The 15548-nt window shown below is 39.6% G+C and overlaps 1 protein-coding gene across 5 annotated transcripts in view; it reads left to right on the top strand.

Annotated features, from left to right (window-relative positions):
* Positions 1-14058, top strand: part of DMD (dystrophin) — a 1914059-nt gene extending 1900001 nt beyond the window's left edge. For 4 of the 5 annotated variants that reach the window (XM_054720874.1, XM_054720891.1, XM_054720886.1 and 1 more), the window contains one exon: positions 13943-14058. In XM_054720874.1, coding sequence (XP_054576849.1) covers positions 13943-14040 — 98 coding nt within the window. In that variant the 3' untranslated portion in view covers positions 14041-14058. Of the gene's footprint in view, positions 1-8372; positions 8405-13942 lie in introns of all 5 variants that reach the window. The other variant, XM_028129748.2, reaches the window with a different exon arrangement.
* Positions 14059-15548: the final 1490 nt, after the last annotated feature.

Here is a 15548-nt window from a genome sequence, read left to right as displayed (position 1 = left end):
GTTCATTATGAGGTAGCTTTTATGTAAGAGCAATTCTGTAACTTTTACAGACAAGGAAATTAGTGCACTAATGGTGCCTTTGCCAGGGACATACAGTTACTATACAATACAGTGAGTCCAGGGCACGTCGGGTATACAGTGGTGGTGGGAACTCTAACTTGCAATTTGATGCCCTTTATATTTAAAAATTGTGTCTTATCCCATCATTTAAATTTAAGTAGATTTAAATTTTTATATACTATTTTGTTACTTTTTTTTACTTCCATAGATGGAATACAACCTTCACAAAGAGAGGCATTAACATTATTAATGTCTTTAATTTCTTTCTCCCCATCACTTTGACCTTGTGTACTTCGCCCCTAATTCAAAAATAGCATTTTCCCCCACCGCATTTTCCCTCCAGCCAGTATGAGCTTTAGATGTTTTGCATCATCCAAGGAGGTACTGTGCTGCTGCTGTTAATTTTTTGGAGTTTTTCTTTAAGTTCACTGCCCTGACGTAAAACAAAGTCACTGACCCACTTCCCTTCAGTGAATAAAAAGAATGGTAGCCTGTGAGCAAACAAAGGAAAGCCTGGAGAAGCCAAAGAGGGAAAACACAAGGCTTTGTGGCCAGTGATTGGCACCCCTAATGGGCAGCCCAGGAGGGAAGGGCTCCAGAGAATCTGGCTATTTGTTCCTCTCCCTAAGGGCACTGACGAGGGTGTTTTGAGTCCTACCTTTTTGTTCACTCTCGGTGCACAATGGCCATTTCCTAGTTACTTGATGTATGAGTAAACATAGTGCAGTGCACATTAAAAGCAATAATGTTCTGATAGAGGGTTGCTAAGGAACCGTCAGGGGAAGCTAATTTTAAACATCTGCACCAGCCATCATTCTACCACAGAGCATCTCTGATATGTTGATTCTAACAGATAAAAATCTTATCTGTCTTCCTCCCACCCCACACCCACCACTCTCATCCCCATCCTGACTATCTTAGCTGTCTTCTCTCCCCAGATGCTATGAATCATAATGAGACCATATGCCAACTTGACATAAATCACATGCTTTCACCTTTATCCTGCCAGCTTTTACAAGCACCTACTATGGACCAGTGGATGGGGTTAGGGGAGCAAAGAAAAAATGCCGGGTTCCTTGTCTTCTAGGTGCTCGTGGTCAACAGTGGCTGTAGATTTCCAAAGTTCAAATCACAGTGCAGTACTGTTATTGCTGTAATGGAGATGTCTACGACACGATGAATCCTAGAAGCACCCTTTTAGATAAATAGGAGGTTAGCTTCAGACTGAGCAAGTGTCTTCTTCAAAATCACACAGCTACTGGTCGGGCAGGGTCTTTGGGCCTCAACATTCTCACACACATTCCATGGACCCCAGGCTTTCACTTGAAGGTCATGGACACTGTCTCATCCCAGCCCCTTAAACTGAAAGCGAGTTACCTGCTCTGTGGAAAGTTAGTGGTTATATGGTGGTGCCCTGGGCATTTCTTTCATATCTAAACAACTAGAGGAGAGCAGAGGAGAGGCCAGCGCAGGGCTCATGGCTCGTTCCCCATAGCAGCCTTTCGTACTGGGTCCCTGGTCCATCCTAAGTGTCTTGTAGGTGAAATCCTTGGCATCCTCTCCCTGCATCCCCTTGCAGAGTCCTTAAAGCTGGATACCACAGGTGTGTGGAAGTAGCCACCTGCAAGACTAGAAACATGCTTCCTCTGCTATGATAGTTGGCAGTTCGCATCTCTGATGCTACTTGTGTGATGTGGATTTACTTATATGGAAACTTGGGCAACCATTCAGGCCGCCTGCATAGTGTTTACTAAATTAGCACTGTGGGATCCCCTTTCACATCCCGCGTGTTTCAGGGTTCCCGTTCAGGTCCGGTTTCTGGAGAAGGCCGCAATCAAAATGAAAAGAGACTGGGAAAGAGTTAATTTGGGTAAATGGGGGGCCAGACGGGAGTCCACCTTTAGGGGGAGGACTACTCACTGCTCTGGCCTTTGCCATCCCTTTTATTGGGGTTCTGAGATACACCCATATCCTTTAGGCAGGAAATTCCAGTAACAGACAGATTATCTTATCAATAAGGATTTACATGATTATTTGGTGGGGAAGTTGCCTCAGTTACCATCGTCTCAATTAGATAGGGAGTGGTTGGCTCTGACCTTTAGCTTCAAGGTTAACCAGCCTTCCCGGATTCCCTTTAACTACCAAGTGACAATGTTCGGTTTCCGGCAAGCACTTATGGAAGCAATATCGTCCCCTGAGTGCTAATTGGAGTTTCCAAATATGGTATAAGGAGGCTTCATCTGATATCAATTCCTTTAAGTAAGTTCCTACTTATGCAATAGTACTGTGATGGCCTTCAAGAATTAAATCATTTTCCTGAGGAAAACACGATCAAACAAAAATAGTAAGAGAGTAGATAAGGAACTAAATCTGCCTGGTATTTTGTAATACTATGACCTTGACGTTTTTACTTTTCTTGCTACTTCCTGCCAAACTTGGTCTTATTATAGGCCTTTTTGTGATTCTGCACCCAATTCCAGTGGGTGGGGGTTTCCCCCATACCAACAACAGGCAATTCTCTGACACCAGCTGGAAATCCTACACTGCAACTCAATTCGGACACTATCTACCTGGAGGTCGCATCACATCCCACAGGTTCAAGGCTCAGTCCTACAAAACTGGACCCCCTCCTTTGGATTACATTAACGTTCTTCTCGAGTGGCTCCCAGAACTCAGCAAAAACGATTTGCTTATTAGATCACCTGTTTATTAGGAAAGCATTTAACTCAGGAACAGCCAGCAGGAAGAGATGCACAGGGCAAGGTATAGGGAAGGGGCATGGAGATTCCAGGTCCTCTGGGAGCGCCACTCTCCCCGAATCTCCATGTGTTCATTAACACAAAAGCGGTCCAAACCACATCATTTCAGATTTTTATGGAGGCTTCATGACATAGGTCTCATTGATGAACTCATTGGCCACTGGTGATTGAATCTAATCTTCATCCCCTCTTCTAACCCTGTAGGTCTGGGGGTAAGATTGAAAGTTCCAACCCTTTAATCACAAAGTTGGCTCCCCTGGCAACCAGTCTCCATCTCTAGGTGCTCATTAACATAAAAGGCACCTTGATGCTTCTCATCAGAGGAAATTCCAAGGGCTTTAGCATTTCTGTGCCAGGGAAGGACAAAGACCAAATATATATATTTCTTATAAGTCACAGCACACTTTTTCTCCCCAAATTCAAAGGATAAAAAGTGTCACTGCAAAAAATATCAATATACTCCCCAAAGTGTATTTTTGTATGTCTTATTTCTAATTAAAAGCATTTCTCATTTTTAAAGAATAGAGAAAATATAAATACATGGCAGGGTTTAATGGGAACATCTTACCAGTTAGTAGGTATGTTAGGCTGATATTAAGCAAAAAATCCTGAGAGTTCTATGTTCTTGGGATTACAGATTCTCCCAAATGGAAGGGCCTTGAACAGTGCCTTTAACATCTTTGATGCCCAAAACAGTGGCTTTTGATCTTTTTTGACCATTATCCATAGTAAGAGAAACATTTTATATCTCAAAATGGGGTGAAGCTCTCAAATAAGTTATTTATGTGTATGTATATAAACACATATGTATATACCACACATTTAAGTTTATAGTCACATGTACAGGGTGGGGCAAAAGTGGGTTTACAGTTGTGAGTATGAGAAACACCGAGTTTATTCTTGTAATATTTTCCATATGAACAACTGTAAATCTACTTTTGCCCCACTCTGTATATACAAAGACCAGAAGCAAATGTTTCAAGCAGCAGTTCTTACCATACTACATATAATTCACACTATTCCTATGTGTTATCTACTGAAAAATAAACTGCTGCTTGCAACCCACTAAATTGATTTCTGATCCAGTGGTTTAAAACTATTGACCTAACCAATCTCAGTTTTTCTTACCCAGGTGGATATATTTTTAAAGAAAATGAAATTTTAGAATTTTTACCATGCAAATTTCTGCCAAGATCTTGCTAATGCCTTAGAGGATATTGTGCTTTGATTCTAAGCCTGCCATCCATGTTCCCATTGTTGTGTTACAAAAAATGAAGTTCACGGTTACTACAGCTGTTTTGGACAGCTGTTTGAGTAACTCAGAACAGATGTCTGAGCCCGAGGTCTGACATTTAGTGGAAATGTGCTCTTAAATACCACCTCCTGGTTTACTTAACCCTGCTAGATAATTGCCCACAGAGGGAAATACTTAAAAAAACGATATTATGTTTTCCATAAATATAAAGTATATAGATAGGGGAGTTACTGTGTAATTTAAATTCACAATTTCTTTGTTACCCTCAGCCACAGTTTTGACTTAGAGGTCAAGTCTTAAAGTATCAGCTAACCTTCATCTTTCATTTTCATTAAAAGTACATGGAAGCCCAAAGAAGTTAAGTGCCTGGTTCATGGCCATTCAGCAAGTTAAATTAGCCTTCTGATCTTCTCTCAATGGCCTTACTCAACTGTTATCCAAATTAATAAAGGGGTTACATGCGTCTCCGTGTAGTGATAAGCTGATGGCGAAACTGTCCTGCATAATAACCAATATAAACAGCTGGGTGTTCAAGGTGTGAATGGATGCACATTTAGCTTTGTGATTATATCTTTCCTGATTAATCTCTAGATATAGTTAGCTGTTCACAGCCACTTGGGGGATTTGAGTGGCTCAATGTATATTAAACACAAGATGTTAACCAATTTCTATCTAATCTATTTATCTATCTATAATCTGCCCATCTCTATAAAAGTATATGTAGAAGTTGAATTCCACTGTAATAGAAATCATTATCTACTGTAAATACTTTCTAAATCTCCACCATTATACTTTAGGAACACTACATGGGTAGAATGAACAATAAACATAATTTTAAATTAAACTCTTTAAGTTATTTGCCCATACACATCTGATCATTTAGCAGTCTAACAAAGGTATTTTTATATGAATGCACATTCATGAAAGAAGTGCTTCCCTAGTCAGCAGTATGATATTGGGCTTTCTCAAAATGAGGTGCCACTGTACATAGATTAATGAATGCGAGGATCCAACATAAGCTCTTAGTACAGTAAGATAATTCAGGAAGCAATTAGCAATACCATGCAGGTATTTCTGCCGCTTGTATAATCTCTTACCTGCTGACCTGTGCCACATAAATTTTATCAACCCATAGCAGCCTGTCACTCTCATACTTCCTGTCCCTTCCAAATAAGCCCACATAAATTCCGTGACATGCCTCTAAATTACCAACCCAACGGCTTTGCAAAACCTGCCATCCTTTAAAATTCAAGTCTTATCTGTGATTCTTTAATGGATGAACAACGTCAAGAACCAGGGCAGAAGCAGGAACCATTTTGTTTCCTTTCTGCCTCCATGAAGGATTTTAACTCTCATTCCTTTACACTCACGGCCAGCAAACTACAGTCCATGGGTCAGATCCTGGTTTTGTAAAGTTTTATTGGTACAGAGCCATACCCTTTCATTTACATATTGTTTACTGCTGTTTCTCACTATAGTGGCAGAGTAGCAATGGTAGAGCTGAAAGTCACTACAGGGATGGTGTGGCCTGGGAACCTAAAATCTTTACTCTCTGGCCTTTACAGAGAAAGTTTGCCAGTCCCTGCTTTACACTGTTATTTTGTTATCCATTTTAGCTCATTACATACAGCCACAGGCTTAGGTGCTGATCAACTTTGAGCTCATCAAAACTGCATTTGAATTGACTATGCATTTATATCCCTGTTCATCAAAGACCCAGCATGCTTCAATATATTTCAAGTATGACCATTGGAATCTTCTTTTACTTGTATTGAAACAGAAATCCTCAGAAAGGAACTCATTCTAAACTTTCAAACTGGTCAGTGGACTGAGATAAAGAAGCTAATGGTACCCAAAAACTGACATTGAATTAAAGAACTACAACCAATCATCTTACGTTCATACTGCCTGAGTAAACTCGACTTATCCAGACCTGACCAAGCCCTATATTTAGACTCAGGATGTGCTAGCACATTTCCTTTTTTCTCTTGATTCACTTCCTGACAACATCCCACATTACCAGATGGACAGCCTAAGTGAATGTCTAAGGCACCTCATTGCCAAAGAATGTATTTATGAAATAAAACTTTGCTCTGGTACTTATATTTCTTGATTGATAAATAATTTTCTTCAATATTGCATTGTATCAGTATAGAACTATGCTTAGTACAGTGGAAAACATTTTTTAACTTTTTTAAAGAAAAAGAGGGCAGTCCTTTTGTACTATGCTAATGAGCACATTGCCACCCAATGATGAAGGGGGCTTTTGAAAAAGATCAGGGTAAACAAGGCTCTGGGAGGCTCATTTCCAATACGGGTTCTGGAGAAATACCTGAAACAAAACCCAAATAATTTATGCATATTCAGCAGTGCCCAGTTGATACTGAGCTCTGAATATGGCTTGGTATAGAATGGATAAACATATGCAGCATTTATCATTCTAGTAATCGTAATTACACTCTGGAATGAAATCATATTCCTTTCTAACAACATTGTCCTTTATGAAAGTTCTGAACTTTAAAAAATAGACCAGAGAAACAAGCCAGAACAAGTTATCAGCTCTTGTCATCCAAGCTAGAGGGTAGCACACAAGGCCAAGTTGCCTAAAACACCAAAGGACTCATGGCCATGACCTAGTGGCTACCTTTCTAATTCACTTCAACCAACATTTATCAAATACCCACAGTGTCAGGGTGCAAGACAAGGTATTGCATAAGCAACATGCGGGCCCTGCCCTTGAGATCTTAATCTTATAGGGGAAAGGAATTAATTCTATTACTATATAACTATAGTTATAACTATAACTATTACTATATTACTGTATAACTATGAAGTACAAAGATTTTTAAAAAAACTTGCTAAAGGAGTCAAAAGGAATGGGTAAGTCATGCTGGCATTCTTTTGAATCATCAAGGATGAAATAAAGTTCTTTTCTTCCCTTTTCCTGCCATTTGGTATGGGCCTACCACTGGGATTCCCCCCACTCCCCACCTGAGGAGCCGGCACCTATTTCTCTCTTTCCTGATTTGAGTAGGATCATGAACACTTTGATATGAGGACATGGTCAATCAAGCAGTTTTTATACTCTTAAGAGATTTTGGACTCGGGAAAATTCAGAAGGAAGGAAAAGAGGGAGGTAGAGAGGGAAGAAAGTCATACTTAGAAAACCTTTAAATATATACTAGAAGTTTTGAGCCCTAAACTTGAGTTTTGAAAGATTTGTTTTTTAATGGTAGCTCCATAGTTCCTCATTCTAGAGTAGTAGTTCTCAAATTGTTTCAGGGAGTTTTGGTCTTGGAGCTCCTGAGCGTGGTGGGTCGGGGGTGGGGAGGCATGGATCTCTCACAGTTCTGCTTTTATCTGCTGTAAATACTGGGATTTCGTAGAAGATTTTTGCTAAAGTCCAAGTTTTAAAACCAATAGTATTTCATTTTTAAGACTCAGGAGCTAAAAGGAAATTGCATGCCCAAGGTATGTAGTATGGTCAGAGGGCTATAATTTGCTGTCCAATTATATTATCATAGAAAAATTCCTCATCAAAACCTGCTTTTTAAAAATAAGTACATATGTATAGATGTGGGATTCTATAAAGCAAATAAGGCCAGTGGGTCTTTAGCCATGGGCTCTCAAGGCTCGTGATACCCGCTGACATGAGGAAGTTGAAGGCGTATTCCTGGCTCGGGCTCTGTGGCTTGCCCATTAGTGGGCTTGATCTCCTTCCCCCTTTCTTCTTTCTTTTCCTCAAATGCCCCCAGTCCCACTATGGGCATGCTCAGCTTCTACCAGGTGGAACAAATTCTCCGAAGAGGATGGAGTCTGTCATCCATGTGATGTTCTGCTTTGCATTTGGAGTGCGGAGTTTGGGTACACAAAGACAACTACTGTTTATGTTTCAGTGTGTTGATTGTCAAGTCCAGAGTAAAGAGATTCTGAGACTTTTGACATTAAGCTTGAGATCCTACAGTTGCTCTTAAAAACAATGTTTGATTTGTCAGATTTCTATGCTGTGCCAGCTTTCATCCAGTTTTCCCACATGACCACCATGGATTCTATAAGTACTATCTCCTGGACCGTGTTATCTGTTTACACTGATTTAATTGTGTGTAAAGGTTATTTGATTGGATGTGTCTTTTGGGGTTTTTTGTTTGTTTGTTTCTATTTTTTTCAGAAGGGAATAAATGAATTGTCATCTCAACATTAGTTTGGTAAAAGAAGCAAATTGGTATGAAACTGTATATATATGCATGATTTTTTCCCCTTTCTGATATCTCTACCTCTTCCTCTCTCTATTATTAAAGGAAGAAATACCCCTGGGAAGCCAATGAGAGAGGTCAGTGAGATTCAGACTCACAGCCATGGCTTCTGTCTGTCTCATCCCGCTTTCTATGTTTGGCGTTTGTGTAAGAATTGTGTGCGTGCACGCGCATGTATGTATTACACATGTCATCGTGTAAGGATGGTAGTCACCTCTCCACTTGCAGCTCATGAGGAACAGTCCTCAAATATTCATTGCCATTGTCATCACCATGACGACAGGACCATGGGTCAAGGGAAGCAGGAATCTCTTTAATGGCAAACCTCTGTAGTCTCTCTGGGTCAGAAGCCTGCAGTTCATCATCTGTTGCCATTTGCAACACAAACAAAATCTTCAAAATAAATTTAGCCTTGGACATAACTACTTCCAGGACTCTAGCATTTTCTGCCAGTGCATTTGGTTTGTATTCTTTTGGGATGTCTTCATTTTGTCTTGTTTTCTTTCTTTCTTTCTTTTTTCCTGGGTCCCTACACTCTTCCTTTCCCACTTTAGCTAGTATTTTTTGAGCACTTACTGTGTTCCAAGCACTGTTCTAAGTACTTGCCATCTTTTTTACTATGTACGCTTCATGAGAAGCCTATGAGGTAGATACCCTTATTAACCCCATTTTACAGATAAGGAAACAGAGTAAGTGAAAGGGCAAACTGTGCCCAAGGTGGCAGAGTTTGAATCCAGGCAGTCTCCAGAGCCACACTCTTAACTCCGATGCTTGACTGCCATGTTAGAACATGGTGTTGGAAAGGCTTGTGTCATCTCTACTTGCCCCTTAGAGGATGCTTATTTTTTATTTGGCATTTGGAGCCAGATAGAATGTTAACCAATTAAGAGGTAAAAAATAAATGTTGGGAGTCTTAAGAGTTGTTGGTTTTTTTATGCCTCTTTTGGTGTTAAAAGGGGTAGGATATGGCATTATCACTGTATGTGGTTTGGGGTTTTACAGTGAAAGCTGCTTCATACTTCTATTCTACCAGAAATACTACCTAGACATTGAATTACCTAATCAAATGATGATTGGGTGACAAAGTGTTGAGTGACAGCCCAAGTGAAGTAAAATTGTCTTTACCAAGAGTTTAGTGCAACGGATGTGAGAAGGAAAACCCTCTCACATGGCAATAGCATGTAATCATCTAGGAGGCAGACTGGATGGGTGGAGAGTCCTTATAAGAGAGGGTTTTGGATCCTTAGCAATAGGATGGACAAGAATAGCTACTTGTTCGTTTAAATATAAGGAATCATACTGGGAATTCTGACAACACCAGGCCATGCAAGCCTAATAACTAAAGTATAATTGAATGATCCTTCAGTGTGTCTATACCAGTGCTCCGTCCACGGCTTGGGGCAGTGGGCTCCCAGGGAGGGAGTGGTAGGCTGGGAGGATAAACTGAGGACACCTGAATAGGTGAAGCATTGAATGCTCCTGACGGTCTGCCTGGCTCACATACTTCTTATGTGAGACCTCCTGGGTTCATTCTTATGGTAAGTGCTCCTTAACATTTATTTTAACTTGTAAAAAGTTGCACCATAATCTTGACCATCCTGAACATGTTTCTCTCATGAATGAATTTTAGAAAAGGCCAGCACATATAATTGAAGTCATATAGGCATTTGGAAACTTTACTACCTGAGGCACATGATAATCGATCAAGTTTCCAGAAAGCCAGAGAACCAAAATAACAGTGATGTTTTTAATGCTATGAAAATACCCCAAATGTATAGTAGACCAGCTCTTCCCCCCGCCCCAAAGATTAAATTATAGAAAAGGACAGATAAGCAGATTTCACTGCAGTATTCTGGCTTTGCTTTGGCCATTTATTTGGGCATTATATTTTTAAAAAATAGACTGCCAGATTGCTATTGAGGTCTTGGCTCGCTGCCAGAAAGTCTCAATTCCAATCACTGCGGAAAATAACTCCCTCAGGCAGCGGTAGCGTGTGAGACTGGATGTGTCGCAGTTAGCGCCAACTTGGAAAAACATACCACTGCCCTAATGTTCAACTCATGGTGCCTTTGTGTTCAACAATTCTTGCATTAATATGGATTAAATTAATACTTTCTACAGATGTATTTTTGTGTCAGCTTGTTCCTGACACTGATTATAGATGCCTGAATCCTGCCTGCTTTTCAGTGCCTTTCGTGCTCATAACATAAGATTTTAATTTTGACTTTAGGAATACCTGTCATGTAAAATTAATGACCTCTCTAATGTTCTGCTTTATACACTGGACAATAGGACCAGAGTACAACTCTATTTTCTGTGTCCATAGCAGAGTGCAGTTTTATGCCTCCAATGGATTGAGATATATGATTCTTTGAGGCAATATTTTGTCAAAGAGATATATTTCTTTTCTGGCTCTAATGAAAACATCCATGAAAAACATTGGAATCACTATTCTGGTGAAACAGGTATTTGAAAATAAAGTGACCAAAGGCATAATGTAGATATGGTGAGGTGACTGAACACCATTTTTCTAGCATAGGGACAGCCATGAGGTCATTCAGTGAACATGAACAGACTAGACGGGTTTAAAGGCCACCTACCATTTTATGGGCGTGTGTATGGTATAGTAAGAATAATGAAGAGTAATTTACCAGGTAACTTTTTCAATAGCAGATGTACCTAGAACTCATGCCTTTTGAGAGACAGAAGAGTTTTCTGTTCGGGTAGTAACTGATCACCATTTCAAGGAGCACAAGCACCACTTGGTTATATACAGTAAGTCCTCACTTAGCATCATCAGTAGGTTCTTGGCTTTAAGTGAAATCACATCTGATGAAACCACTTTTGCCATAGGCTCATTGATATAAACAAGAGTTGGGTTCCTACGACAGCTGATCAACGTTATAACGAAACAACGGTGAACAAAATGTTATTCAAGGACCTGCTGTAATCTAGAAATGCGTTTACTTGTCTTTATTATCTTTAGAACTGCAATCCACATCCCCTAGCAAACCATCTAAAATAGGCATGTTTTGATTATTATCAATAAGCCAATGGGAAAAAAATGAATTCTTGCCTGTTTCATGTTTGTAACATATTTTTTATCTACAAGGTGGACTATATGTGGGTAATGAGAAATAGTTGGAATTCTATTCAGATATCAAGTTGGAAGGGTCTTGAGTTTTGTTTTTACTGGCTTCGCTATTTGCTGTTAAGATGGCAAGTAATTAAGAATGTACAGTTAGCCCATCCATTTTCAATTATGCATGAATAATTGCGATTTCCCAGGATTGCACAGCAGTCAAAAATAGATACAAGGGAAGCCCTCTAACCTAATGGCATCAGTTATATATTGTGCTCTAAGCTCAAAAGAACAGCAAAGGACTCACTGTCTTCCTGTGGTTATTGATGGTTTAGAAAATCCAATGACTATTTCAGTTCCACTGAAGGCTGCCAAACACTTGGCCCGCTCTATAAGTACGACATATGTTTTATTAAAAGTTTTTATGTTTGTAATCTCAACCAAAATCCATAGTGATTTTTTGAAAATATAATTAGTTCTCACAGAAACTCTTTGCACTGATAAGTTCAAAGAGATTTATATAAACTTGATCACCTTTTAATGGCTGAATGGCATTACAGTTTCAATAAGTCTTAGTTTGATCTGGTGCCATCACTGTGTAAGTGCGGCCTATGAATACTCTCCAGATCCTCTCTCTCATATATAAAAACGACATCTCTTGAAATAAATATTAGAACAGAATACCTGTCCTAGTCTATCTTTAATTTTTATAGAGATTTTAACAATTACTATGGCAATCTGTAAAGTTGATACATGGCAAGGTAGTAATAGCCTAGTAAAGCATTTTTCATTTCAAAGGCAGTACTTGAATAGTGAAATGACTTACTGATGTCCAAGTATTAAAATAAGCCATATAAAAATACGGTACTTACATGAAAAGTCAAGCCATACAGTATGTCTCAAGTCATTTTACTCTAGATCGGAATTTTGCCACAAAGTACCCAGGGATATTGTGCTGCCTCTGTGTTCTGTGCTGGGGGATTAATGCTAGGTCATGTCACATTGTTATTAAAAGGTGATTCTGATAGTTAACCCTCATTTAGGAGATCAAAACTCGACTCACAGGACACCCAAATCCATGCTAAACATGTGGGTCATATTATAATTGGGCTCTAGAGTAATTTTGAATGGAAAGTTATTTTTATTTTGAAGCTTTCTCATTCAAACATTAATAGTGTACAGAAAGGTCCCATCAAGAGTTCCTTTTTCAACCCAAATAAAAGCAGAAAAGTCACCTCCACCATAGCCTTAGATCCCAAGAAACTAGAAACAGCCATCAGAAAGGATATATGCACCCCTATGTTCATAGCAGCACAATTCACCATAGCTAAGATTTGGAAACAGCCTAAGTGCCCATCAGCAGATGAGTGGATTACTAAACCATGGTACATCTACACAATGGAATACTACGCTGCTGTAAAAAAGAAGGAATTCTTACCATTTGCAACAGCATGGATGGAACTGGAGAGCATCATGCTAAGCGAAATAAGCCAGTCAGAGAAAGATAAATAACACATGATCTCACTCATTTGTGGAATATAATGAACAACATAAATTGATGAACAAAAACAGATCCAGAGACAGAAGCATAGATCAGACCGTCAAACCTCAGAGGGAAGGTAGGGGAGGTTGGGGTAAGGGGGAGAGACCAACCAAAGGACTTGTATGCATGCATATAAGCCTAACCAATGGACACAGACAACAGAGGGGTGAGGGCATGAGTGGGGGAATGGGGAGGGCAATAGGGGGATAAGGACACATGTAATTCCTTAATCAATAAAGAGAGAGAAAAAAAGAAGTGAGCCAACAGCTTGAAACAGCGTTGAAATGAAGATTTCATGTCGTGGTGATGGTAGTAGTGATGATAACGGTGATGGCCATAGAGTGGCAATGGTGGCAGTGGTAGTGGTGATAGTTATGGTGATGGTTGTTTGATAGTGAAAAAAAAATCTAGTACTAGGAAAGGGTGAAATATTCCTGTGATGAGGGGAATCTTGTGCTTACCCATGGAATCCTTTTTTTAAACATATACTTTTATTGATTTCAGGGAGGAAGGGAGAAGAAGAGAGATAGAAGCATCAGTGATTAGAGAAAATCATTGATCAGCTGCCTCCTGCACGCCCCCTACTGGGGATCAAGCCCGCAACCCAGGCATCTGCCCTTGACTGGAATCGAACCTGGGACCATTCAGTCCGCAGGCCGATGCTCTATCCACTGAGCCAAACCGGCTAGGGCAGCCATGGAATCCTTTTGCTCTATATTGAGAAGATGAGTGCGGTCTTCGACATTTTTCTACTCAAATGGCAACAGTAGCCTGATCCAATATTCAGCTAATACTAACAACGTGAAATGGCTTCATTAACAAGGCTTTGCTTCTTCCTGGAAACTGGTGGAAATCCAAGCCTGTTGTATATACCCTCGATGCAGCTTCTGTGTTGTCCTCACCAAGAAATGGGGAATGGTTTCCCAGATGGCAAAGAGCCGGGGGGTGATGCCTGCACCTGTGTGAAGTCTCTCTCTCTTTGTTTTCCAGGACACAATGTAGGAAGCCTTTTCCACTTGGCAGATGATTTGGGCCGAGCGATGGAGTCCTTAGTTTCAGTCATGACAGATGAAGAAGGGGCAGAATAAATGTTTTACAACTCCTGATTCCCGCATGGTTTTTATAATATTCATACAACAAAGAGGATTAGACAGTAAGAGTTTACAAGAAAAAAAATCTATATTTTTGTGAAGGGTAGTGGTACTATACTGTAGATTTCAGTAGTTTCTAAGTCTGTTATTGTTTTGTTAACAATGGCAGGTTTTACACGTCTATGCAATTGTACAAAAAAAGTTATAAGAAAACTACATGTAAAATCTTGATAGTTCAATAACTTGCCATTTCTTTATATGGAACGCATTTTGGGTTGTTTAAAAATTTATAACAGTTATACAGAAAGATTGTAAACTAAAGTGTGCTTTATTTAAAAAAAAAAGTTGTTTATAAAAACCCCTAAAAACAAACACACACACACACACACACACACACACACACACACACACACAAACTTTGAGGCAGTACATTGTTTTGCTTCCTTTTAGTGTGATATCCATATGAAACTCATGGCTTTTTTTTTCTTGCATATTGAGATAAGACTTCCTCTGACACTACCAAATGACTGCTTCACATTGCTCTCTTGAGAGTTGTTGACTGAGTGGAACGGGCTGTAGGTTTTCGTTGTACACATCTATATGTCTATAAGTATGTGGATACTATAGGTATATAGGTAAATCGATAGGAATTCCTAGAGACCTTTTAAATTTCTTGTTCAAATGTTCCTGCCACTTGCTAATGTCAAGAAATTGCTTCTGGTCATTCAGCTTACCTGCTCGGTCTAGAATGGCTTTCCTGGAGCCTGAAGGCAGAAGGAAACGACCACACTAAAACATTGTCTGGGGCTCCAGATGTTTCTCATTTGGAACTTTCCACTGACAACTAGAGTATTGCATTTTTTTTGAAAAGGAACATGTGAATGAGTACACAGGACTTATTATGTCAGAATAATGCATTGGTTGATATATACAGCTTCCTGCTGTTGGCAATGCCACAATTTAGACTTCATGGTGCTTCAGTGGAAGTCAGAGCATCAGAAGGCATTTTAAACGCCCAGAGATGAGGAGGGCTCTGGGTTCTCAGCTGATCCCTCTGAGGGAGTAGGCAGGCCACTCTTGAAGTAAAGGATTGGGTGAATCTTCATAACCATACATAGAAATCTGTATAATTACAACTAAATGATTCTCTTCTCGCAAACAGCAGTGGGTGTTTTGGTTCTTTTCCTTTTTGTTTTAAGCTTTTTTTCTTCTCATTGCAGTGAGTTTTAAATGCCATAGGACTTAATTTAAGATAACCCTTGGAAAAATGTAAGACCACCCAGAAGTTCGTGAACTATGCTTTTCTCCTTTGCATTTCTCTAAATGGGGATGAGAATAGGTTCAGATGTTCCAGAAGGCACTGCAATCCCCTTTGAGTGGATTAAGCAAGTTAAATATATAAACAAACAAACATTGTTCAAAAAGAGGAGAAAAACTCAAGAGGACTAGCTGGTAGGAAAAAGCTTTACTCTTTCATTTCATCTTATTAGTCTTTGATTTTAAAA

The sequence above is a fragment of the Eptesicus fuscus genome, chromosome 1 (genome assembly GCF_027574615.1).
Source record: "Eptesicus fuscus isolate TK198812 chromosome 1, DD_ASM_mEF_20220401, whole genome shotgun sequence".
Lineage (NCBI taxonomy): Eukaryota > Metazoa > Chordata > Mammalia > Chiroptera > Vespertilionidae > Eptesicus > Eptesicus fuscus.
Note: the sequence above shows the minus strand (reverse complement) of the source record. Positions and strands in the feature narration are given on the sequence as shown.